The sequence below is a fragment of the Daphnia carinata genome, chromosome 3, assembly GCF_022539665.2.
Source record: "Daphnia carinata strain CSIRO-1 chromosome 3, CSIRO_AGI_Dcar_HiC_V3, whole genome shotgun sequence".
Classification (NCBI taxonomy): domain Eukaryota; kingdom Metazoa; phylum Arthropoda; class Branchiopoda; order Diplostraca; family Daphniidae; genus Daphnia; species Daphnia carinata.
The window spans coordinates 2,176,531-2,201,741 of NC_081333.1; the positions used below are offsets into that span (position 1 = coordinate 2,176,531).

The window sequence follows — 25,211 nt, forward strand, 5'->3', positions numbered from 1 at the left end:
CCTTTCTAAATTCTTCGTTCCATTTACCATGTAGTTTTTTTTGCTACCTGTCAAGCTACCGTCTATACTTAATAACCTGCCGGCCATGTAAATACGATACGTGTAATACTGGTGGGTGGAGAAACGAGAATTCAACTCCCCCGAAATAAATAGCAAAACTTGTCTAATGTTAATGGGGTGTGTAGCTTCTTATGCGGTCGCCAACCGTTCCATTGGGGTTCTCTAATCTAAAGATAGATATAATAACACGAACAAAATGAAACCGACGTCTTTACCACACTTTCACATCATACAGCTGTACGTTCACGAAACGAAACAACATGGACATTGTTTTTGAAGAAAATGCGATATTAAATCCAGTCCATAAACCCAGAAGCATCGACAGGTAAAATCGTTTGTATTTTACTTGCTCCAATTCAACAACATTTCATTAATACATTTTTTCTAACGTGTTTCTTTTAGATTTGACTTTGGATTTCTACTCGATAGAGAAATCGACCTGAGAAGGAAAGGTGTCGACCGAATTACGATCTTGGCATCTTGTTGGCCGCTCTAAAAAAAAGACGCGTATTTTCTCGTTCCAGTACAAAAAATATTGACGCAGTCATTCAACAAGAAACCGAGTCATTTTTCCCAAGGCTGGACCTCAACGAAGAGGGGGAAAACGTTTGTCACGAGCATATGGTTATCAGCAGGTAAAAAAAAAAAAAAATAAAGGAATGTACTGTAAACTAAATTTTAGAAAAATGCACAACAAATGTTTGAGTCGTTTTATTCGATGCACGGAAATCATTCAGTGTCTAAACTGTTTTTTTTTTTTCAAATATCATTCCCGCCAAAGGGAAGAAGAAAATGATGTTTTGCGGTGTTGAACGGACCCCGTTATGTCATGCCATTGCCATTTTAACAAATGCTAAACGGCCCTCAAACGCGTTAAAGTACTGCAAGAATGTCTATTGTCTTAGCTACTGTTATTCCTTGATTTACTTTTCTAAACGCTTTTTTTGTTGTTTTAATTTTTCCTATTAGGCAGTCTGAACTAAAACGGAAGCAGGTGATGGACATAACCTCGTTCTGTAATTAGCTAATTATCAGAATCAAGGAAGGGCCGAGACAAACAATCTGCCGCCGAGATTAGCGAGAACGTCATTACAAAACAGGTGACTCCTTTTCTTTTGTTTTGTTTTCCGTGAAACTCGTGATTTTTTTTTCAATGGCGATAACGATTGTATGGCGGTTGACGTAATAATCAACTTGTCACCTTGATCTTTTTTTTTTTTTACAAATGAAAAGAAGGCAAACAGTTTTAATTAGTTCCCATAATATTGAGCCCGTTTCGCGTGCCATAGTATTCCATGACAGAAGACAGTTAGCCAACTGCGTTTGTTGTTTCGTTGTTGGGAAGTATCCATACCATATTAGGGCAACCGCAAAATGAGGAAATCGTGTACAGTAGATAAACGAATAATAAACGAAAATGCGATTCTTTTCACTATCGATATTGAACATCAATAGGAGGGGGTTCATTGAAGCTGTAGTTACCGTACTAATAATGTCAATTCTTTCTTCCGTGTTGTACTAAAAAAAAAAAGTAGAATTGCGATTGTAATAATTGATTTGAAAAAAAAAGGGTTAACATAACGGGCTATTATGATTTTATCCATTTCGTGATCAGACATTGCCTTGTGGCCGCCCCGGAAACGTCGAATTCCCGAACTCGATTGATCGTGAATTAATCACGATAGAATAAAAAAAAACGCGACGTTGCCGTTTTGTGATCCTTGATCCAAATTTTCTAACAAAGTCCTAGATGACAAAATGCCCTTGTTCTCAGAAGGTTCTCGCAATCATAAATTGACGGAGGCAAACGTGCCCTGGCATAAAAAAGATGAGTGCATATTCGGATCACGGCTGAGAATAATATTATTATTGTTGAACATTTCGTGTGATGCCGCTCACGCTCGGGTGTCAAAAGAGTGAGTCTCTCCTACCTGATTGCTGTCTGTAACCAAGTGGGTTGTGTCTACGCCGTGGCAAGCACTAATAAATATGTGTACGCTCAACTCGTGGAAACCACGAGGAATGAAAGTCATTTTCATACCGACGATTTCATGACTCACGGAAAAATTCCTGTTGAAATTTATTAATCAATTTATAGCTCACGAAAAAAAAAAAATAAGTAGGACGTTTCATCTGGTTTGAAGGTTTCCTTTGGAAGATTTATATGCAAATTTTTTGTTTTGTTTTTCATTAACAGTTAATTTTGTAAAGCGAATTTTATTTTGTGGGTCAGGTGATGGTAGACCAGAATGATATGCACGGGTGGTTTCCTTCCCAGGCCAGATGCAAGAGCCGCAGAAGTTGAGGTACGCTGCTTGGAACATGCTGTTTATCGTGAGCGATTGCTCGTCATGGGCAGTTGCGGTGATATGCTGCAACGTAGCCTAGTTTCTTTTTGAAAGATTAAACCGCAACAAATGACCCTTTTAACATTTTCAATGTCTTCAGTCAATAATAATGGATTGGTCTAGGACACGCGAATTAAATTCCAACTGTTTAACTTCTGACCCACATGGACCAGCATGTATGTCATCTTTAAAGTCTACGCTTTAAAGGTGGGAAGCATTAATCACCTTTTCCATACACTTCGAGGATTCAAACCCATATAAATAAACCGTCGAAATGGCTTTAGATGGTAAGGTGCTTATAGCAACCACTATTAAAGGTGCATGACCCCTCTGTTTTAATTATGATAGTGTTCATTGTAACAAGTTTAAGGAGTTTCTCTAGTTTGACTTCCTTAGTCTTTTCTATCGCACGATACGAAATTACACAAGGTCGACTGGTTGGATTGAACACCTGCAGGAACAAGTTTCCATAAAATCAAATAATCATGACCTTCTTTGCTATGGAGATTGAACATATACAACCTGCGAAAGTTCCTCGGTGGAGTTTCGTGCAAAAACTCTACGTTCATAACGCCAACGGCACCGGTCAAATTATTCGGTTGGATTGCGTGGCAACGTCCTTCGTCGTGAACGACAAGTGAATGTGCAGAACTTTGAATGCATTGGAATGCCTTTCTACATTTCTAATTTATGCATTTGATGAAACTAGTCAGAAAGACCGGGATATAACAATTCCTTAGTTATGATAGTTCACATGCACAACGTACATCGGGGTAATATAAAATATTCTGGGTTACCTCACGCGTCACTCACACAACCTATTCGTTAATCGAGATAACAATCTGTCTGTCAGTTGTCAATCAAGAGAGTGTCTTCAATCAGAAGATTCCTAAATGTGTTGAAATTGAAGGATAAGAACGTAGACAGTAACCTATTCAAAAAGCAGTTTATCAAAGGAAGCAAACACAATCAGACGGAAATAAACATTTTTACGCCATTGATTTTCCCCCAATCTTTGCAGTTTTCTAAATGTATAGTTTATCCATTAATTATTTATTTAAGCAGCGCGAATAAATGGACTTAAGAGGGAGTCGACGATTGCTTAAGGTTTAACTAGAAAAATATTTAACAACACTAATGTCAATAAGAAACGCATATTTCCAGTTTGGTTATAACTGTGTGATGAAAATTCGTGCATTGCTGATGCATATGAACTCGCCTTTGCTTGGGGCAAGGGCATCTGTATAAGCACTAATTCTTGTTCTGTTAAGAATGTGTCATTATGCAGAATACCATGTAAATAATCCGTTGTTGAATTAAAACCAAAGACTATTCGTTATGCAACTCATAAAAAGCTTCTAGGGTAAAAAGACTCGAGGGTTCTCTATGTTACAAAAAAAAAAAAAATTAGCTCTGAATGGTTATCTGGCATTTTGGCTGGAATCCTTCCAATTCAGCGATACAAAAAAGTCTCGAGTATCGAAACATGAGTAATGATTTTATTTAAATTATAAGATTAAGATTTTGTTCTTTCCGGTTGTTAACAGAAGAATCGATAGAAATCAGATATCCAATCGATATCGAATCCGTCAGCTGAGTTCTGTCAAGTCTAAAATCCCAAGTCTGAAATCCAACTTGGGGATGTTGTTTACTGACAAACTTCTTAGCTAGTATATAGAATCACAGTCAGTTTTCATTAACCGCCCATCGTTCCATTGTTGCGGTCGTCTAAAATACTCATCGAAACAATGACTGAGGCATTGAAACCAGTTTTTAGGTATTGTGACTTTTTTTTACGTCGTTTACTTTAATTTTAAAATAATAAATTCATTCTATTTAATATTCGTTACAGTTACATTGATAGCAACAAGGACAAGTTTATTAAAAATTTGAATGAAGCTGTTGCCATCAAATCGGTTTCTGCATGGTAACTTTAAAGACAAAAATGCATACTACTTTAGAATACATGATTGTTACTTTTTTTTTTTTTTTTTTTTTTTTTACAAACCAAGGCCAGAGACTCGCCCTGAGATTTTCAAAATGGTTAAGTGGGTTGCAGCCAAGCTTGAGGATCTTGGAGCCACAACAGAGCTGAAAGATGTTGGCAAGCAGGTATCATGACAAAGGTGATTAAGATTGCTATAACGGAATCCTATTACAGCATTTTATTTGGCATCAACTTTAGAAATTGCATGATGGGAGTATTTTAGATCTGCCACCTGTTCTGTTTGGCAAACTTGGGAATGACCCCAGCAAGAAAACTGTGATGGTGTATGGCCATCTAGATGTTCAACCAGCACTAAAGGTTCTTGTTGACTCAATATCTTTGTTTTGCCTTGTTATGTTTTGTGCCAAAATATTAATTTTCTGAATTTAAAATGTGTTTGAAAACAGGAAGATGGGTGGGATACAGATCCGTTTGTATTGACAGAAGTTAATGAAAAACTGTATGGTCGAGGATCTACTGATGACAAAGGACCAGTGCTTGGTTGGATTCATGCTATTGAAGCCTTCCAACAAACTGGCCAAGACTTGCCAATCAACATTAAGGTAAAGTTTGTATAGAAAAACATTACTGTCTATGTAACTGGTTCTATTTGTTTTTTGTTTAGTTTTGCTTTGAAGGCATGGAAGAGTCAGGAAGTGAAGGTCTAGAAGAACTATTGCACAAGGAAAAGGATGGATTTATGAGTGGGGTTGATTACGTTTGTATTTCCGATAATTACTGGCTCGGTAAAAACAAACCATGCCTGACCTACGGTCTTCGTGGCCTTTGCTATTTTGAAATTGAAGTGGCTTGTGCAGAAAAAGACCTCCATAGTGGTGTTTTCGGTGGTTCAGTGTAAGTATTCTTCTGTAAGATAACATTACTCGAGAGAAAAACCGTATGCTTAAATAAGTTTTTCTAATATAGACACGAAGCAATGGCCGATTTGATCTATATGATGAATACTTTGGTAAACAACAAGGGGGAAATCTTGGTTCCTGGAATCATGGATGATGTTGTTCCCGTCACTGATGAAGAATTGGCAACTTACACCACAATTGATTTTGATCTGGAACATTACAAGAAGGACATTGGTTGCAAACATTTGTTACACAAAACCGACAAGGTAAGCTAATAGAAATCGAATACTGAATCGAGTTCTGCATTAACGGTACGTTTTCAGTCAAAAACGCTCATGCACCGATGGCGTTTCCCTGCTCTCTCGTTGCATGGAATTCAAGGAGCGTTTAGCGAACCAGGAGCAAAAACTGTTATACCAAGGAAAGTTTCTGGCAAATTTTCCATTCGTATTGTCCCTAATCAAACCCCTGAGAAGGTAAATAAGGTGGTAAACGATTATCTCAACGAGATGTGGAAGCTGCGCGAAAGTCCCAATGAAATGAAGGTGATCAATCATCATAGTGGAAAGCCATGGATGGCAGATCCCTTCCACCCTCATTATCTGGCTGGTCAGAAAGCACTTGAAGAAGTTTATGGATGCAAGCCTGACCTTACACGCGAAGGAGGATCTATTCCGATAACTTTAACGTTTCAGGTATTTAACTCGGATTTTCTTGTTTTACGAAACTTTTTAACGAACCAGTACGTTTAGGAGGTGACGGGCAAAAGCGTGATGCTGCTGCCGATGGGTGCCGCGGACGATGGTGCCCATTCCCAAAACGAGAAAATTGATATCCGTAACTACATCGAAGGGACCAAATCATTGGCTGCATATCTGTACCATGTTGCTCATTGATAAAAAAACTGATCTATGATATCGAAACTAATCCCACCATCCTATGTTACAACAATCTTCCACCAGTTTGTTTAGCTGTTGATTGCTGTTTTCTTGTTTTCTGATAATATTTCAATGGAATTTAGTAACACGTTTTTTATACGGTGTGGGTGATAATGTAGTGAATTCGATAAATAAAAAATATCTAAAAAACATTTATGTACTAATGATACTATTGTCCACATTAATTTAAAGAAATAAGTTAGTATGGTTGCTCCTCTGTAACAAAAAATAAACCCTAACGTATTTTTTAAAACATTGCCCAACGGTGGCGCCATAACGACAAAATCCTGCGATGCATGAAAAAAAATAAAAAAGCGAGAGGAGTCGCCACCAATCTGCGAGTATCAGACGTCGGTAAAGAGTCGACTCCAATAATAATTTCCAATTGAATCGTCTGGATTTTTTTGCAAACCGGCTGGAAAAAAGAGAACTAGCAAATTAACCACTGAGAATTAATTTTTAATTGATTTCCAACTCGTTGCTGAAAAGAGTGGTTTATTTCTTTCCCTAACTTGTCAAACACTTCTTTGAAATGGCATTTAATTTTGGAACTCCATCAACTGGACAAACCCCAGGCTTTAGTTTTGGAAGCCAGCCCCAGCAAACAACTCCAGGTAAATATTTTATACTTATTTTGTTAGAAGAATAAATGTAAAAATTAACTCCTCATTAGTTATAACAAATTTAAGACTTATCACTACCTTAATGATTTATCATCTCGGCATCATTTCATTAATGTGTAGTCATATTTTATCTCACATTAAACTTTCTTGTTGTTTTCTTACAGCGTTTGGGGCACCGTCTACAACCACTCCTGCTCTAGGATCAACATTTGGACAACCTGCTTCAAGTGGCTTTAGTTTCGGACAAACAACCACTGCCCAGCCACCAGCTACTGGGGGTTTGTTTGGTGCTGCAAAGCCCAGCCTGTCTTTTGGAACAGGATCCACATTTGGGGCCGCATCAACATCAGCTACTACAGTACCAGCTTTTGGGCAACCCACAACATCAACCTTTGGGTTTGGAACATCTGCAGGAACAACCCCTGCATTTGGGCTGGGACAGCCTGCAGGCAACACAGCTGCACCAGCCCCAGCATTCGGTGCTGCTTCAACAGCAACCACAGGCTTTGGTTTTGGTCAGAGTGCTGCAGTTCCTGCATTTGGAGCTACCACCCCTTCATTCTCATTTAGCACACAGCCAACCACCACTTCAGCAGCATCAGCATTTTCATTGGGGTCATCAACAGCTCCCGCTTCGTCTTTTGGGCAAGCGTCGACTCAACCAGCCTTTGGACAGGCAGCGCCAGCTCAGCCAGCTTTTGGACAGGCTTCAACTCAACCAGCTTTTGGGCAAGCAGCAACCCAGCCAGCCTTTGGACAGACAGCAGCTCAGCCAGCTTTTGGACAGACATCAGCCCAGCCAGCTTTTGGTCAATCAGCACCAGCCTCCCAAAGTGGTCTAAGTTTCGGTCAGACAGCCACGCCAGGTTCTACAGGTCTTAGTTTTGGTCAACCACCAGCAACCCAGCCAGTAGGGGGTGGCCTTTCTTTCGGCCAGGCAACCACACCCGCTTCGACTGGTCTCAGTTTCGGTCAACCAACTACAACTTCGTCAACTGGAGGTTTCAGCTTCGGTCAGCCTACTACAACATCTACGACCGGAGGTTTTGCATCTTCAGTTGGTGGTGGTGGTCTTTCTTTTGGTCAGCCAGCAACTACCGCTGCCACGGGAGGCTTTGGTTTCGGTCAGCCAGCCCCCACTGCTGCTGCAACACCGTCAAGTGGAGCCCTTAGCTTTGGTCAACCTGCTGCGGCTGCAACTACGACGACGACCACACCTTTTAGTTTTAGTCAACCAGCATCAACCACCGCAACGACATCAGCACCTCCAGCCTACAGTTTTACCACTCCAACATCCACAGCAGGACTCAGTTTTGGGACACCAGCCACTTCTGCCGCTCCGGCCGCGGGTGGCTTTTCGTTAGGGACCGCCTCTGCTTTACCAACACTTGGACAACAGAGTGGAAAGACTCCTTCTTTTGGAGCAGCTACTGCAACAGCTTCCGCGTTACCTTCGTTTGGTGCCCCATCAGCCACCAGCGTTGCTCAGCCCACACTTTCACTAGGCTCGACAACATCGTCAACACTCTCATTTGGCACGCAACAAACGGCAACCAGCGGTGCTGCACAACCTGCTCCAACACTCAGTTTTGGATCAACCACGACTCCAGCAACAGGTATGTATATGGAACTCGATTTTTTTATTATTCATTAATAAACGCTTTCCATAATTTTACCTAGGCTTTTCGTTTGGAGCTCCAACAACAACCGCTGATGCAACAAAAGTTGTTCCAACAGCTGCCCCAGCCACTACTGTTACCCCTGTTACATCCAGCACAGCCGTGTCTTCTGCGCCATCCTTCAGTTTTGGAACAGCTCCGGCAACAACTGCCGCAGTGGCCCCAGCTACAACAACATCCATTGCCAACTCGTAATAGTTAATATTGTTGCATGAATGGGAAATGTGATTTTTATAAGAACAATCTTAATCACAGAACGTCAGCAACCCCAACAAGCACCGCCAATACACCTGCGGTTGGCGCCGCTCTGACGTTCCGTCAGTTAGAAGAGTCAATTAACAAGTGGTCAGTTGATCTGGATGAACAGGAGAAAACTTTTTTAAATCAAGCCAATTCAGTAGCCTCTTGGGATCGACTTTTAGTTTCAAACGGTGAAAAGGTAAGGTGAAATTATGATTATTCTATGTCGCACATACTAAAAACAATTACTCAAATTACGTGTCATAGATTGTTGCATTGAGTGATTCAGTAAACAGGGTTAAGAAAGATCAAGTGCGCTTAGAATCGGAACTGGATTTCGTCCGTGCCCAGCAACGTGAACTTGAAGAAATGCTTATCCCTCTGGAAGAGAACCTTCAGCAAGAAGTGAACAACATGCCTCATGATACCGAACGCGAACACACGTACTTGATTTTCCTAACAGTCCATCATTTTAAATAAATGTGGTGATCTTTGGAATTTCTTTCAGATATCAATTAGCGGAGAATATCGATTCCCAAATGAGGCGATTGGCCGACGACCTCAAAGAGATTATCGAGAGAATGAATGCGGCGAGCAGACAGCACGAAGCGACAGCTGATCCGGTATTTATGGTTCTTTCGTGAAAGCCATCGCTTCGTACCATTACACCAATTTTGTTTACCCTCAGATTGCCAAAATAGCGCGAATTCTCAACGCTCATACCGACTCGCTTCAATGGGCAGAATCCAGTTGTACAGCCCTGCAACGCAAACTTGACGATGTAGGTCGTGGACTTGAACAGCAGCGCAGAGACCAAGATCGCTCTTTCCGTTTTGCCTAAATTTCCTTTGGAGCTCTTAAAACTATCGATTTCTGATGGAAGTTCGTAAGAACTAAAATATACATTGCTAACCGTATGCGATTTCTGGATTTACCTGTCTCCGTAGTCAGATTTAATTTAATGAAATGTAAGTATAGAAATTCCGTAATTTCCCGATAGGCCACCGGTTTTTAAAATAAATGAGAAAAAAGTGCTGTTACATGTTAGCGCACCATTTTTTTTTTTTTACCAGGTACAACCAAGTAGAAATCATTTCTGCAAAATGCGCTTCCCATAATAAAAAATAAATTTTTTAAGGCCGACGTTTTAAGCCCGACTTTTTGTACAAAAAAAAATGAACTTATAATTCCAACTTGAAATTCGATAAACCCTAATGTACTTTAATCGTTGATTCCAAATAAATATTTGTATTCTCGGCAATTAAGCGTTTTTTGAATAAAGTGGGATCAGAATGGTTACAGGCAATCACTTCAACTTAGAATAACTCGAAAACTATAGGTCGCACATAAAAACAATGTTGATTTTCATGATCCTCATTCAATTCTTAATCTATGGCAATCGTTTTATATGGCAATCCGTTTTACATAAAAAAAAAAAAAAATGGCGGAAAAAAAAAATCGCACTTTTTTCTTTTTTTCCGACACGTAGCCATCTACCGCTCAGACTCATTATTACTGGCGCAGGCAATTTCAGTCCATTGGATGCCAACTGGATGCCAATTTCAGTAGCGTGGATGGAGAATAACGCGTGGCTGGAGGAACAATTGGAAAATGGATAAGATAATACAACAAAAGGATGGTAAGTACAAACATTAATATATTGGTTTTCAATTATTAATTATTGTTTATTAGATCAAATTATGAAGCTGCAGGCCCAATTATTGGAACAACACAAAATATTAGATAACAGCAAAGCTAAGGATGGTAAGGCCTAATACATAATGATTCTATTTGCTTTTATTCATTTGTGTTTTGTAGCTCAAATTTTGAGTCTACAAGCTCAGCTAGGGGAAAAGAACAAATTGGAACGGAACAGTTTCCAAACAGTGAAGGAGGTTTTTCCAAACTCATCCCTAACTGAACGTGAGGATGAATTGGCATTAGGCGAACACAATCAGGTACCTAAACTTTTCAAATAAGAATTCAAAATAAGTATAGAATTTTAACAAACAATTATTTATTGTTTAGTTATTCAGTCTACCACCTGACAGTGTGTTAAAGTTAAATTGTGTTAGTGCTGTACTAAAAGAATTGTTAGTAATAAGTCCATGCAGCGAAGGAAGTGAACAATTGTGGGACCGTATTTGGGCTGAAAATGGGTGTGGTACGGAAACCCAGAAATAGCACGAGTTCAACATAAAACATGGATTAGGTACTTTTCGGTTTTTTGTCTATTGAAAAAGTATTTTTAATGCTATTATTTTGCATTCACAGAATTTTAGTGGGGGATCAAGTCAAGTCCGGAAGTGTTACAGGATGGAAGAGTGAGCCTACAGTTGAAAAACACTGAAAGTGCATTACCATTAAGGTATGAGGTAAAGTAATAAAGTATGCAAATTGTCTAATGAGTAGTACCATCTTGTGTGAATGAATCCTGTGTAACAGCAATCCTTCATAGTTCTGTCACAGCTAGAAGCCTCAAATAATTCTGCTTCTCTGTCTAAAGAACAACTTGTCCTTTACGTTCAGAGTGTTGGGGAAACTGGGTACTTAAATGGCCCTAAAGATGTTTTAATTTTGCTGCCATTGCAGAGATGAACATCATACATGGACTCTTTAGTTATGAAAGGATTTTTCTTCAAATAATTTTGAATTTATGACAAAGCATTTCTCCAGCTTTTTGCCAACCATGTCTAATCTAAAAAAAAAAAATTTATCCAATAGGAAAGGATTTTCAGCATACTGGGAACACAACTATCAACAATGCAACATTCTAGGGGTGCTATTTTATCATTCAAGAGCCTTATACAATGATTTTCATCTGCAATTTGGATGGCCTTTCCCAAGCTTCTGCCAGAAGTTGAATCTATAAGACATGTAAGTCCCATGAGCAACAATTGAGATGCTTAATGGTGTTGTTTTTCTTTTCTCAGTGTAGGTTAATAGTAACATTGGATCTGAAAAAATTCTTGGTTGGGGCAAGACACTGAATAAATTGTAATGATTGGATGGATGACATGATATTTCTATACTTCATTCGGATTTCCGAGACGGTATTTTATATTTAAAAAATTGAAGTGCATATCTGGGCTCCCTTCCTTTCCGTAGCCCCGTTTCCCCTTGACTCGTAATAAGCCCGTAGGGGGTCATGCCCCTACTGTACGGTATATATAAAAACAACATATACCGAGGTTTGGAGGGCTCTGGCCGGAAAGGGGACGTGGGGTGCCGCTTCGTCCGATGATGTGTTCACGGAGGGTGACGTGGCTGCCCACAAATCCGAACTAAAGGTTAATCGCTCCTGTAAAAATGTTCCAAATCTTCAGCTCTTCTTCCGGCTTCTCTTAGCCAATCACCGGGTAATCTCCCCGGTGGGTCAACAAGGCAGTGTCTCCCCCTGCCTGGGTTGACGGCAACTTTTGAAAGGGCTATTGTGCCTTTTTAAAGTTGCAAAAATAATTGTAATGTGCAGAGAATTGTCAATAAAATTTTTTTTATAAAATATTTTTTGCAAAATTCGTTTCTTTCATTGTCTGTATTCTCTGTGTTCACACGTTACACTTTTTTTATTTAGCTTGCTTAAATCACCTTTATTGTTTTTGTCACCTTTGATGGTAAACATTGTTTCCATTGGTTTATCGTTTATCTGTAAGTATTATTTATTACACTCTTTGAATTCTTCAACTTAGATCTAAGGAACAATATGGATATTTTATGAAGTAATTTTGTATTTTGTTTTACTCGTATGGGAACCGATCCTCAGACATTCAGCGTGCAACGCCGATGCTCTAACATTGAGCCACGAGATATATCTAAATGTTTTATTATCGCATATCATATGTTATCGTCTAGGATGTTTATGCAGTCTTTCACAACTATATGTTTATCTTTCTATTGCTTCCATAAGGTTCTTAGCTCTGTGGTAGAGCTTTCATCTGCGATACCTGTTATCCTGGGTTCAAACCTCAATAGATGTGTACAAATGAAGTAGAATAATGTAGAAGAGTATATTGCAGAATTGCATTTCAGTTTTATTCTAAGTGTAAATGCATGTCCACAAGTGACTAGAAAAAAAGCCAACTTAAAATCATATGATTCGTGGCTCATTGGTAGAGCATCGGCGACGTATGCCAAACATCCAAGGTTCGATCCCTGGATAATAATAGAATGCTTACATATAAACCAATACCCGTCACCTTACCATCTAATGTGACAAAAACAAATAAAGCAAAGCCAAAAAAAAAATTGATAAATGCAATGTGTGAACAAAGCTAACACAGACAATGAAAGAAACGAATTTTGCAAAAAATATTTTATAAAAAAAATTTTATTGACAATTCTCTGCACATTACAATTATTTTTGCAACTTTAAAAAGGCACAATAGCCCTTTCAAAAGTTGCCGTCAACCCAGGCAGGGGGAGACACTGCCTTGTTGACCCACCGGGGAGATTACCCGGTGATTGGCTAAGAGAAGCCGGAAGAAGAGCTGAAGATTTGGAACATTTTTACAGGAGCGATTAACCTTTAGTTCGGATTTGTGGGCAGCCACGTCACCCTCCGTGAACACATCATCGGACGAAGCGGCACCCCACGTCCCCTTTCCGGCCAGAGCCCTCCAAACCTCGGTATATGTTGTTTTTATATATACCGTACAGTAGGGGCATGACCCCCTACGGGCTTATTACGAGTCAAGGGGAAACGGGGCTACGGAAAGGAAGGGAGCCCAGATATGCACTTCAATTTATGAAAAATTTAATACCGTTTTTAAATGAGAATCTGAATGAAGTATGGAAATTCCATGTAGTGTATCCAAACATAATAATTTATTCAGGACCTTGCCCCAAACAAGAAACCTTTTCAGATCAAAATTTAATTGTTCATCTATAATAAGACAGTAAAACACCATTAGGCATAAAAACTCTTAATTCATATATATAGTCCATACCTTACATGATTCTTGAGTTGATTGCGGGCATATTCTTCTGTCAGAAGCTTCAGAAGAGACATTTACGATTGTCGTTTACGCTCACCATGTATGCTGGTAGACTAGACATTTAAAGTCAAGACACTTTGCCCAATTCCAACAGTTTTGATTTTTACTTGTAAGTTGTTATTGCACGAGAATGCAGCGACGAAATCCGCGGTCTTTTTGCTGTTGACAAAAAGGATAGTCTTGGCACCACCAAGATCTTGTAAAACTTCGATCAGCTTAGCTCTCTTATCTCTTTTCGAGCACTGAAAAAACAGCTGTTCAATACCCGGATTGATGCCATCGACAATGCCTGTTGTGACGAATATGTAGTCTTCCATGTACGTCGCAGCCAGCTCTTGCACTTCATCTGGGAATGTAGCCGAAAACATACAAACACGACGGATTCCCTACAGAGAAACAAATAGTATTACATCAATCAAATCTCATACTCAAAAGCCATCGAGGACATACTTTCGGATGCATCGTTGGATGATTGACAATTTTTTCAACATTGGGACCGAAACCCATATCAAGCATTCGATCAGCTTCGTCCAAAATTTAAAACCTGACTCCCGAGAAGTCAAATACTTCACGGTCGAGAAAATCATTGAATCGCCCCGCGGTCGCAACAAAAATATTGCACCCAGCTTGAAGATTTGACCGCTGATGGCTCGTGAGAGTCCCTCCATATATAATCACAGACTTTAAAACCGAACTGTAGGAGAATTTACACGCCTCGCGGTGAATTTGAATGGCCAATTCACGAGTGGGTGCGACAATTACAACTTCTGGCTTTTGCCCCATGGCATGAGACGCACCAACAACACCTTGTTCTAACAATATGTTCATAACCGGTACCAAGTACGCCGCCTGCATGAAAAAATGTAAAATTTTAGATGACTTAATCAACGAATATCACGAAGGGTTTGTTGAGTATCTTAGATGCAATTGGACCTTTTATAAGTCGCAATCACCGGCGTGCCCACTCAAAATTACTTTTACTTCAACTTACCCAGTTCATACCGATCCATTCGAATCAAGTCAGTACGAGGGCATCAAGGTTTCAAAATTACACAGCGTTAATTAGTTGGATTACCTTTTTCCGGAGCCCGTGACCGCACAAGCAATTAAACCTCTTTTGGCAAGAATAACTACAACTGAAGCTTTCTAAACAGGTGTTGATTTTATGTAGTCAGAATTCTTAATGTTTTGAAGTAGTAGTTGGTGCAGGCCGGCTTCTTCGAATGATGTTATGTATTGAAGTACATCTTTTCCTGTAGCCTAAAGCAAACAATAGATATTTTTAAAAAATACAGTTTTGAGAAATGGCTTACATGGAGGACGACTTTATCAAAATTGTTAAAGCGTTCCCACATAGACAATGCCCTTAAACAGTTCCTTTTCATCACATGTCACAGCTTCTGGAATGTATTGCTCATGTGGCTTTCCATCTTCCGTCAATTCACTGAAGAGATTCGGGTAGCCTTTCGAGGTGTGGTCTTTTACACTAGGAGTAAAACAATGAACACTGGAACATAAAATTTTTTGTGAAGATATAATTGATGTTTACATCATAACAGTTTCTGCCACCAATGCTTCCTCCTTGAGGAAAATCCCTTGCTATATTGCCCTCTTCTTCGTTAAAAATGAGCACTAAAAATGATGTTTTTTTTGTTTTTTGTTTATCTCATGGCAGGTACGACTTCCACCACCGCCGCGACCCTCTTGTGGACAATCCTTCGAAAAATATCCCCCTTCCCCATACTATAAAAAGCACCAAGAAGTTAAGTTCGAACACATGTTTCGATATTTTCATCTTACTTTGTGACGTCAACGGACCAATACCGCCGCCCCCACCAGCTTGTGGACACTGGCAAAATGTCTTTCACACTGTTAAACAAAACCATAGTTTAAAGTAATCACACTAGGAATACAAAAAACACTTACCTTGTGACCCTGGACAGAAAATATGTAGAACAGAATGAAACAAATAAGATTATATAGATAGGTCAACAAGTAAAATCTAGCGAGGACGATCTATCTAGCGAGTAAATGTAGACAGCAGACTACACGCGTTAAGCCAATCTAAAAATATGCCTGAAAAAAAAAAAAATGTCCGATGAGCCACGGTTTAAGGCGCCCCTTGTGGACGCAAAAGTCATTACGAGAAATTTTATCCGCCACAAACTAAATGTTTTTAAACATTTAGATTACTTATCCAAATGAAAATTTAACTTAAGAAAATTTATATGTTTGAGTAATATAAAGACGTTATTGTGTATTATTTTCACATCGCAACAACCAATAATGACTTTATATTACTCAAACATATTATTTATACCTAAAACAAGCAATTATTCTCATTGCTATTAGAATTACATTCATTATAATTGCTGCAGCACAAAATGGAAAGTTAATAGTTAATAGTAATAATAATGAAGTTAAGTAAGTAGAATATAACAAAATAATTATTGTATAGTTATATTTTAATGAAATAAAGTTATTAATTAAAAAAATTATATATTTATATGGCTAGAATTCGTAAAGTTGTATTTAGAAAATTAAGTAGGAATCTGGCCGATAGATGACCATAGCTGTAAAAAAGATAAAAAGGCCGAAATTTTTTTTTTTTTTTTTTGAGTAAAACGGATTGCCATATGAGCTTATAATTTCGACTTGAAATTCAATGAAACCTAATGTACTTTAATCGATGATTCCAAATAAACGTTAGTTTTCTCGGCAATTAAGCGTTTTTGGAATAAAGTGGGATCAAAATGGTTAAAGGGAAATCACTTAAACTTAGAATAACTCAAAAACTATAGCTCGCACCTAAAAACAATGTTGATTTTCGTAATCCTCATTGCATTTTGAATCAAAACCGTGTATTTGAAATGATTTTTAGATTTTTGCCAAAAATGAAAAAGTAGGAAGGGAGTAGCCTTCTCACTTTTGTCAAAATCGGTAAAATCCTTAATCTCTTGAAATGCGATGAAATTCACCTACGATAATCAATATTGAGCGCTGAATACGAATACAACATTAGTTTTCTCCTAAATCATGTAATTTTTTGAACGCGTCAGTACGCTATAGCGCTATACATTAGAAATTCTCCCAAAGCCTGTCTTAAAGAATGATGCACGGTTTTCTACGTAGTCCCAAGGCAGTTTCAGCCGCCTTTGTAAAGATTTCTATTACGTTGGTTCCATTCAAAGCTGAACATTCGACAAAGTAAGTAGCTCCGATTTGTTTTGCGGTATGACATCCATTCCGATAGGAAATCTGTAATGTTATCAGTTTTCGTTCCAAGGGATTTAATTTAGGGTTGCAAAAAAATTCAGAAATTTTTTTTAAGGAATATAAATACTCACAATATCTTCCTCGCTTTCTGATGCATGTCTCACGTCCACTTTCGTACCTTAAACAAACAAAGGCATTAAATCAATTCGTGGAATGGAAATAACAGATTGCTTACCGACGACGATGAACGGTGCATTCGGATAGTGTTTGGTTATTTCGGGAATCCATTTAGCTGTCAAGTTGGTAAAAGAATTTCGACAGTTGACGGCGTAACACACCACAAAAACGTCTGTCTGTATGCATCATCGATTGTGAATCAGTATGTATAAGTTGTCACAATTTGTAACGTCTATCTTACATTAGGATAGGATAACATGCGTAGTCTGTCAAAATCTTCTTGCCCGGCTGTATCCCAAATGTTCAGTGCATACATTTTACCTTCAATGTTAATACTTGCGAAGAATTGGTCCAACCTGTAAGAACAAAAACATGTAACTAAGAATCGATAACTGTACGATATCTTTTGTGGTAGTGTATACTGACACACTGGGGACGTATTCACTTGGAAAACAGTGATGAACAAAGACGGTGCAAAGGCTCGTTTTTCCAACTGCCCCATCACCGATCAGCAATACCTTAATGGAACGGTTTGCCATTTTCTTCTGTGTATCCCAATTCCAGGACGTTCTACTTAGCAAGATCGAACAAGCAGTTCAAATCTTAGCAAAGTTTAGTATCGGTATGCCACAATATGGATACGTCTGTTGACGCTAACAGCTGTTCGAAAATTAAATACAACGGCATGGGGGCTTCTCTGCTTACTCTGCTTAAAGGGAAACCACAAAATAAGATTAATTTTAGTACGTTACGTAAAGCATTTCCAGATTTTGTAAATCTAATACTACCATATCTTGCTTCATCATCAATTGTGGCTTGCATGATAATTTTTTTTTATTGGTTGCAATTTAGCCCAAATTGTTTTTGTATTTCGCATATTAGAACTTTCACTTCGAGCTAAAATTCCATATCTCCTACAGGAGCTGGAACCCTCTGGGCTATAGTATCAACCAGAAAAATCCACAATAGAATCGAATTTAACATTTCGTTTTTTGCATTGCTAGTCCATCGACTTTTGAAACTAAATTCATTTTCACGAGAAAGCCTGGTGTGATATTACATCCGGGAATACGCATTCTATACCAATGACAATATGTTATATGACGAGCTCCACCCGCTTTACCCAACTTCGCCCTTGAGTGAACCGTTTGCTTCATCCCGCTTCGTCATACACAATGATACATGGTAGGTTTGCTTATCAAATAGTGCTTATCTCAACATTCCGCCTCCCGCCTCACTGATGCGCCCATCCCTTCACAGTTCGCGCTGTGAGACGTAACGACATTTAAAGTGTTTCGCTCTGACGTCTAAAGACTAGACGTTAGAATTTTTCGACTTTTCTTTTTAACTACGTCACCAGTACGCCAATCCGGAAAGGCGTAAAGTACCATTGCGGTTTTTTGTCACACCAAACAACCTTTTCCGTCTGGAATTTTTTGCGCTTTGCTTAATGTGAGTGTTAAACTGGCAAACCCCTGATCCGGTTTCAACGACAGAACTTCATTTTTGACGACGATGAACCGGGATCGGCCATTAAAGATAACAGTTGTCGGCGACGGTACTGTGGGAAAAACTTGCATTCTCATTGTATACTCCAAAGACATATTTCCTTCGGAGTACGTTCCAACTATGTAAGTTCAAAAAAACTCAGCAAAAAAGTTACTCATTGAGTTTCCCTTGTCGTGATAAAAAAATACGTAAAGATTATACCATTTTGGTGAGATAAGAAGGAAAGTATACTGTGGCAATAAAAGTATGTTTAACGCACCCGATCTTGTCTTAGATTCGACAATTTTTCGGACACCATTGAAATAGACGGAAACTCGTACAATGTTTCGCTTTGGGATACTGCTGGCCAGGAAGACTACGAAAGACTGCGCATTCTCTCCTATCCTAATGTATTATTTCAAAACAGCATCTCTTGTTGGTTGTGCTCTACAAGACAAAATTAAAGGCAATAATGAAATATCTTTTTAAAAGACTGACGTGTTCCTATTGTGCTACGCTGTCAACAATCGAACGTCATTTAACCACGTCTCCTCCAAATGGATCCCAGAACTGAAGCATCACTGTCCTCATGCACCCATCGTCGTTATTGGTACATTAGTAACACAAACGAGATTTAACTGCTATTGTACTGTTTCCATACTTCGAATATCTTTAGGAACAAAAGTGGATGTCCGTAAAGAGGGATCTACCAACGAAGATTGTGTAAAGAGTTTGAATATTTTAAAAATTACGCGCTCACGCTTTCCAACGTTTTTTTTTTTAAAGGTTTCGTATGCCGAAGGTCTCAAGATGAGCAAGAAAATTGGTGTTTTCCTCGAATGCTCCGCCAAAACTGGGGAGAATGTGAAACTGGTCTTCCAACAGGCCGTTCGGGCAGCTCTGAACAAACCAAAGTCTAAAATGAGAAGTTGCAGCCTGCTCTAATCGGATGATGTGCAGGCGAGATAGCAGATAAATTCACGCAGAGTTAACCCGTCAAATAATAGATAAATTTTTTAATTTCAAATTTGTCAATTTTTTGTGGCACCCTTAATTGATTTTGCATTACAGTTGTTGAGAAAAATCAAGCTTCGTATAGTTCAGCTGAGTTTAAATTCAATTGGCGCAAGATTCTCCGTAAGACAAAAGAAAAGAAGACAAAAGAATTTGAAATTTGAAAGAGGATTCTGAGCTACATTCTTGAATTCTTTTGTCGGTCTTCGATAACATTTTCTTTGTCGTCTTTTACATCTAAAATAAGTTTTCGTGGCTGTTGTTGTCCTTTGAAATGACGACTTCTGACGTGGTAGTTAAGAAAAATAACAACCTGTTAGTGAAGAGTGACATGATTTGTAGCAGGAAAACCACAAATTGGTATCAAGATCATTTCCTCACTAACTCAGCTGTTGTTTTATCTACCAACAGCGGATATTTCTAGTCAAATTGGGCGTGGTCAATTGACGAATTCACGATTCTTAGCTTTGTTGAACAATCGAGTTGTGAGACTTTTACTTGTTCTCTCAAGAAACCAACGAATTTTAAAACGCTTTTTCGCGGAATCTTGCCACAAGTAAAGTGTTTAGGTCCTACGAAATGAATCGAGCACGACCGATAAAGATTACTGTCGTCGGTGACGGTATGGTGGGGAAAACGTGCATTCTCATTGTGTATACGAAGAAAGAATTTCCTGAGATACACGTTCCGACCGTGTAAGTTTGATCTAGGAATTTACTACAAAATCTAGAGTGAATTTACGATCTTTTTCTAAGTGGAAATGATGGCGTAGCTGAAGAAGATTAGAGCAAAAAACGTGCCTGGCATGATCGTAGTAAAATTAAAACATTATTCTGCTCAGGTTTGACAACTATTCTGGCACGGTCGAAGTTGATGGATATCCTTATAGCATTACATTGTGGGACACAGCCGGTCAGGAAGAATATAAAAATCTTCGCATCTTGTCCTATCCCAATGTAAGTCTGTTTTTTTTAAACACTTTGCTGTATCAGTAATATAGAGTGGATCCAAAGGCATTAAATGACAGCAAAATTGTTTTCGAAGACGGACGTTTTCTTACTTTGCTACGCAGTTAGCCATCGGTCTTCTTTTGAAAATATTGTACAAAAGTGGATCCCTGAACTGAAGCACTATTGTCCTCACACGTCCATCATCCTTGTCGGTATCAAAACATAAGTCAGTGGGAAACAAAAGGGTTCTTTACCATTCAAATTTTTGTAGGAACGAAAGCAGACATACGGAGCGACTATGGATCGACCAATAGACAATGCGTATGGATCAAAATTTTTCCTTTTGTTTAATTGATTTGAAAAATTTGTCTTTTCTCTAAAGGTAACTACGCTTGAGGGCAGAGAATTGAGCAAGAAGTTCCAGATCAATGGTTTTTACGAATGCTCGGCAAAAACAGGGGAAAATATAGTACAAATTTTCGAAGAGGCCATTCGGGTCGCTATAAATAAACCAAAACCAAAGCCGTCCAGGTGCGACCTTCTTTAAATCATTAAACTTAAGTCTTCAACTACATACGGAGAAAATCCTTATACCCGGAGCGGAATAAACGGAAATAGAAAAGGAAAAAAAAAAGAAACGAAAAGGAGTAAAATAAAAATCCATAATAAAAAAAACAGAAATTTTTAATTTCCATTTTTTTTGGTGTGTGATTCATAATAAGTGCAAATAATTGTTAAAATTGCACATGGCTTTTGGTAAATAAAAATGCCTAAAAATCAACCTTAGCCCCCCCCCCCCTTTCCGACAAAACTTTTTTGCGGTATACTGAGATCAACACAGTTTAGTCAACAGATTTTCGATATGTAGTTAAAAAACCTCCAAAGATAATTTTTTTTTTGCAAAACGATCTCCCCAAGTCCGAATGTGTAAAAAAATCTAATTTGCGACCGGTTTTTCTCAGAAAAATGGGCACAATAACCGAGATTTATCAGCACAATTCACAACAAGCCGTAAGAACAGAGTGTTGTGAATTGTGAGACGATAGCTTCGCAGATTGCACGCTTCTCGCGGTTATCATCGAAGGATCATTATAGCTAACACGGCCTTGTCGCCTAAATCGGCACCTTTATGTCCTTTTGCTAGACATGCTCTTAAACGTAAAGTTAAATAACTCTAAATGACTTACTGCTATTCGAATCAACTGAGAAAGAATCTGCGATCCAACGGTGCCCGATGCGCGATACCGGACAACCACATTTAACCTGGAGTGAAGCAAATTAATGAAAATGAAATTTTTTGCTTCATTTAACTTGACCGAATGTATTCTTACAAACTAGTGAAAAGATGCATAACACTTCTGTATTTGTCAGCTTACGTAGATCCTTATAAATTCATCTTACGGCCTTCAATACTTAGGATAGCATTGTTAGGTCCTTTGCTCTTCCCACCTTTCATCCGGCTATATTCTTGAATTCGTTTTTCCATCTTTGACAACGTTTTCTTCGACGTCTATTGGGTCAGAGAACTCAACATTATCGGGTGACAATTCACTAAAGCAAAATTAATCGTTATTATTCTTACCCTTGACATGTCGACTTCAGAGGTCCATTTGGGACGGACAACGTAATCTTTAGTGGATGGTTGCGGTACCCGTGCTCTTGGTACCCAATTGGGGTCTCCGGGTCGTACAGATCTAATGCCCATTTCACAATTTAATAATCTAAACATAATTAAAGAATAATATTTTATAAGGGTATTACGTTTCTTCCTCTTGCATGGCTTTTGAGATGTCCTTCGATGCTGCAGTTTCAGCGGCCTGCTGACGTACCTTAGGAAGTTGCTCCAAGTCTCTTTGCTCTCGCTCTTCCCGGCTTAAAGCTATCATGTAAATAACACGTTAAAAGTCTTGCTTGTAAAACATTTTGTCACTTAGCAAATACTACTCCTGTTTAACAACATTCAGGTAAATCTATTCTAATTTCTTAGGGGTTGAGGCACATCGTAAGCACTTGGGCATTGAGCACTCGCAAAGTAGGCGAGACTCACCCAAGGACGACTTATACCCCTCCAAAGATTAGCACCGTATGCACGAGGCTTACGTATGTAGCCAAGCGTCACCAAGGCTTCTTATTTTCCTTACTCATTAGTTTAAGGCACAACTGTAGTTAAGCTTCCCCTCTCAACTTGTACTTTTTCGTTTGCACAAATGCGATGATAATGTCCGCTGCACGATTCGCAAAATTTTGAAAAGAGATTAAAAGCAACGTAAACGAAACGAGGGTCATCGCAAGCCTTAACATGAACAGTACAAAGTTCATTTTTAATTACTAGGCGAAATCGTACCATTCGGAAATAAGAAATGAAAGTAAGTGTTTTTCTTGCATTATTGGTACGAATGTACGAATACCGCAACAGGTATGAATATAAACCTACCCCTCCCCCCCGAAAATTCTGCGGTTGCCAAATTGACAATAAATTTCCCAGTACCTTTAAAATCTGTCGTCAAGTTGAAAATAGGTCGGGCCCATTCACTGATTAGCTTTCCAGCCTTTTCCTTGTTTTCCTTGGTTTCTTTAGGATGCTTACACAAGTACATAACTGCCTTGCCAATGCCAGACTGTTTCAGTGCTCCTTGATCCAGAGGTGGAAACTAGGAATAAATAATAAACAAACACTCAAAGAATTCATTATCACCAGAAAAAAGAATGCGATTTTTACTTCTCGCAGCATAGTGAGAATTTGTTCTCGGATTCGTAGTGCAGGGAGACTGCGATCTGGCATTGGGGCAAGCCAATCCGTCAACACGCTTAATATATTGTGCTCGATGAATGCCATCTGTAAGTCGTGTTTCCGTAGCTGTGCAATAACAGTTGGAAGAAGAGAGATTTTCTTTGTTGCAGGCTTTCGAAGTTTGTTGAATTCGCGATCCTCCTTTAAGGGAATAGTTTTAGAATATCAGCAAGCCAAAAAACGATTGTCATAAACGAAGGTAATCAAGCAAATATATATTACCTCCGAGGCGGCTTTCATCTGCTGAATCATATGAGCAATCAAGTCATCGTTATCGTTGATGATATCGACGTCCTTGCGTTTGCGTTTCCTTTTTTCATCCTTTTTACGGGCCATCATAAGATCAAAATCCGAAACAAACTCAGCCCTATTTAAGCGAGTATTGCTAAGAACTGAAATTTTCGGCGAAAATATCTTATGACTCTTACCTTTGATCGTCTTGATTATCTGAATCACTGTCTTGCTCCCTGTCAGAAACCTTTTGGGTTGGTAGTTCACTGTCATCCTTTTTCGGAGCTTCGTCACCAGAATCACCAAAAACCTCTTCTAATGCTTTTTTGTCTTTTTCGTTTCCAACACTGCCTTCTTCATCGCTTGAGTCGCCAGCTGGGCGGGCAATACGTGACTTGCTTTTTCCTTTCTTCTTGGAGCTTCCAGGACCGTCGGAATCACTGCCACTTCTACTGCCTAGCTTACGCTTACGAGAGCCAACTCCTCTACTGTTAACGCTCGAAGCAGATGATGATCTGGATCGGGAGGATGCTGATCTTGATCTAGACCTTGAGCCTTTAGATCTTGAGCCTTCAAAGAGTAATTTTCACATTGGTGAAATAGGTTCAATAGAAATCTCGTACAGCAATCCTTACGAGAACGTGATTTCGAACGGCTACTGGACCTCGAGCGAGAGCCAGATCTTGAACGTGATTTCGATGATCGACGTGAAGAGCGAGATCTCGAACGGGAGGAACGAGAACCTGATCTCGATCTCGATCTAGATACTAGAGAATTCATTAAGACGAAATTATTCTTAGAATTTAGAACGATATTCGCTCCTCTTCAGAGTTGTTTACGAATACCTTTCCGAGATACTGATTTGGAGCGACTTCGGGATCTTGAAACCGAACGTGATTTCGAGCGTGACTTCGACGAACGACGCGACGAACGTGAGCCGGATCTAGAACGAGATCCAGATTTTGACCTTGACAAAGAAGGTGATCTTGATCTTGAATGGGATTTAGAGGGTGACAGTGTCCTGCTCCTTGTGGCTTTTTTCATACGAGGGGATTGAGATGCACCATCTTCTTTTGCATTGCCTTTGGTTCAAAGTAATGGTATATAACGTAAGCACTGAGCATGAAGCATGAGTTAAGCATGAGAATGAGTTAACTTCCTACCAGAATTATCAGTCTCATCCTCCAGCCTTTTCGTTTCTCTTGATACTGAACTATTTCCATCATTTTCCAAGCTTTCGTCTTTCAAGTTCTCTTCTGTAGCATTTTTAGTATTAGAAACAGATTTATCTACAGAGTTTTCCATACCCTAAAAATGTTTCAAATGGAAACAACAAATCAGACTCATGAAGACAGAAAGGACAAAAACAGAGTTCTTGTTCTAATTTTAGTTTTTTTTAAGCCGGTGGCAGGGTGATTGGACGCGAATAAGTAAGTGTAGTTCCTTTTCATAGCCTAGAAACTATAATCTCTACATATGATGTCCACCTTACCGTAGTTATGACTGATCGAAGGTAAATGCCAAGTTAAAATTACGAAACAGAAAAAGGAAGACGAAACTTCGCTAATGCCCAAACAGCTTCGCGTTGAACAAAAAACGCCACACATCGACACAA

The 25,211-nt window shown here is 39.0% G+C and overlaps 6 protein-coding genes, 2 long non-coding RNA genes and 1 other non-coding gene across 10 annotated transcripts; 5 read left to right on the forward strand and 4 right to left on the reverse strand.

Annotated features, from left to right (window-relative positions):
• The first annotated feature begins 789 nt into the window (after window positions 1-789).
• Window positions 790-3,397, forward strand: LOC130693863 (uncharacterized). The gene is made up of 3 exons (XR_009001772.2): window positions 790-938; window positions 1,030-1,160; window positions 2,294-3,397. It is a non-coding gene; the product is annotated as an uncharacterized LOC130693863 (long non-coding RNA).
• Window positions 3,398-3,997: 600 nt separating this feature from the next.
• On the forward strand, window positions 3,998-6,330 carry LOC130693810 (cytosolic non-specific dipeptidase-like). Its single transcript, XM_057517026.2, has 9 exons — window positions 3,998-4,185; window positions 4,261-4,335; window positions 4,421-4,520; window positions 4,594-4,713; window positions 4,803-4,958; window positions 5,021-5,250; window positions 5,323-5,521; window positions 5,579-5,950; window positions 6,008-6,330. The coding sequence occupies exons 1-9, from the start codon at window positions 4,157-4,159 to the stop codon at window positions 6,149-6,151; spliced, it is 1,425 nt and encodes a 474-aa protein (XP_057373009.1). The 5' UTR covers window positions 3,998-4,156; the 3' UTR covers window positions 6,152-6,330.
• A 250-nt stretch (window positions 6,331-6,580) lies between these two features.
• Window positions 6,581-9,652, forward strand: LOC130693800 (nuclear pore glycoprotein p62-like). The gene is made up of 7 exons (XM_057517012.2): window positions 6,581-6,807; window positions 6,981-8,432; window positions 8,497-8,686; window positions 8,751-8,934; window positions 9,003-9,178; window positions 9,244-9,358; window positions 9,424-9,652. Exons 1-7 carry the CDS (start codon window positions 6,726-6,728, stop codon window positions 9,574-9,576), a joined length of 2,352 nt encoding a protein of 783 aa, XP_057372995.1. The 5' UTR covers window positions 6,581-6,725; the 3' UTR covers window positions 9,577-9,652.
• Window positions 9,653-13,815: 4,163 nt separating this feature from the next.
• LOC130693857 (uncharacterized) lies at window positions 13,816-15,763 on the reverse strand. Its single transcript, XR_009420660.1, has 6 exons — window positions 15,656-15,763; window positions 15,530-15,598; window positions 15,279-15,472; window positions 15,043-15,215; window positions 14,180-14,989; window positions 13,816-14,115 (listed from the first exon to the last, which is right to left on the reverse strand). It is a non-coding gene; the product is annotated as an uncharacterized LOC130693857 (long non-coding RNA).
• Window positions 15,764-16,593: 830 nt separating this feature from the next.
• LOC130693834 (ras-related C3 botulinum toxin substrate 1-like) lies at window positions 16,594-21,921 on the reverse strand. 2 transcript variants are annotated; one of them, XM_057517056.2, is made up of 7 exons: window positions 21,906-21,921; window positions 21,762-21,837; window positions 17,549-17,831; window positions 17,364-17,478; window positions 17,181-17,298; window positions 17,077-17,123; window positions 16,598-16,987 (listed from the first exon to the last, which is right to left on the reverse strand). In XM_057517056.2, the coding sequence occupies exons 3-7, from the start codon at window positions 17,659-17,661 to the stop codon at window positions 16,832-16,834; spliced, it is 549 nt and encodes a 182-aa protein (XP_057373039.1). In that variant the 5' UTR covers window positions 17,662-17,831; window positions 21,762-21,837; window positions 21,906-21,921; the 3' UTR covers window positions 16,598-16,831. The 2 variants fall into 2 exon arrangements, with proteins under 2 accessions (XP_057373040.1, XP_057373039.1); XM_057517057.2 differs by lacking the exons at window positions 21,762-21,837; window positions 21,906-21,921 and having other exon boundaries at window positions 16,594-16,987; window positions 17,553-17,645.
• LOC130693833 (ras-like GTP-binding protein RhoL) lies at window positions 18,099-19,699 on the forward strand. Its single transcript, XM_057517055.2, has 5 exons — window positions 18,099-18,753; window positions 18,906-19,020; window positions 19,103-19,220; window positions 19,287-19,333; window positions 19,397-19,699. The coding sequence occupies exons 1-5, from the start codon at window positions 18,638-18,640 to the stop codon at window positions 19,553-19,555; spliced, it is 555 nt and encodes a 184-aa protein (XP_057373038.1). The 5' UTR covers window positions 18,099-18,637; the 3' UTR covers window positions 19,556-19,699.
• LOC130693832 (ras-like GTP-binding protein RhoL) lies at window positions 19,946-21,221 on the forward strand. The gene is made up of 5 exons (XM_057517054.2): window positions 19,946-20,319; window positions 20,466-20,580; window positions 20,669-20,786; window positions 20,846-20,895; window positions 20,957-21,221. The coding sequence occupies exons 1-5, from the start codon at window positions 20,204-20,206 to the stop codon at window positions 21,119-21,121; spliced, it is 564 nt and encodes a 187-aa protein (XP_057373037.1). The 5' UTR covers window positions 19,946-20,203; the 3' UTR covers window positions 21,122-21,221.
• Window positions 21,880-25,182, reverse strand: LOC130693802 (protein IWS1 homolog). The gene is made up of 11 exons (XM_057517014.1): window positions 25,089-25,182; window positions 24,760-24,904; window positions 24,442-24,678; window positions 24,232-24,363; window positions 23,794-24,166; window positions 23,588-23,732; window positions 23,294-23,506; window positions 23,063-23,225; window positions 22,336-22,453; window positions 22,157-22,268; window positions 21,880-22,084 (listed from the first exon to the last, which is right to left on the reverse strand). The coding sequence occupies exons 2-11, from the start codon at window positions 24,899-24,901 to the stop codon at window positions 21,959-21,961; spliced, it is 1,761 nt and encodes a 586-aa protein (XP_057372997.1). The 5' UTR covers window positions 24,902-24,904; window positions 25,089-25,182; the 3' UTR covers window positions 21,880-21,958.
• Window positions 22,567-22,732, reverse strand: LOC130693913 (U12 minor spliceosomal RNA). Its single transcript, XR_009001817.1, has one exon. It is a non-coding gene; the product is annotated as a U12 minor spliceosomal RNA (small nuclear RNA).
• Window positions 25,183-25,211: the final 29 nt, after the last annotated feature.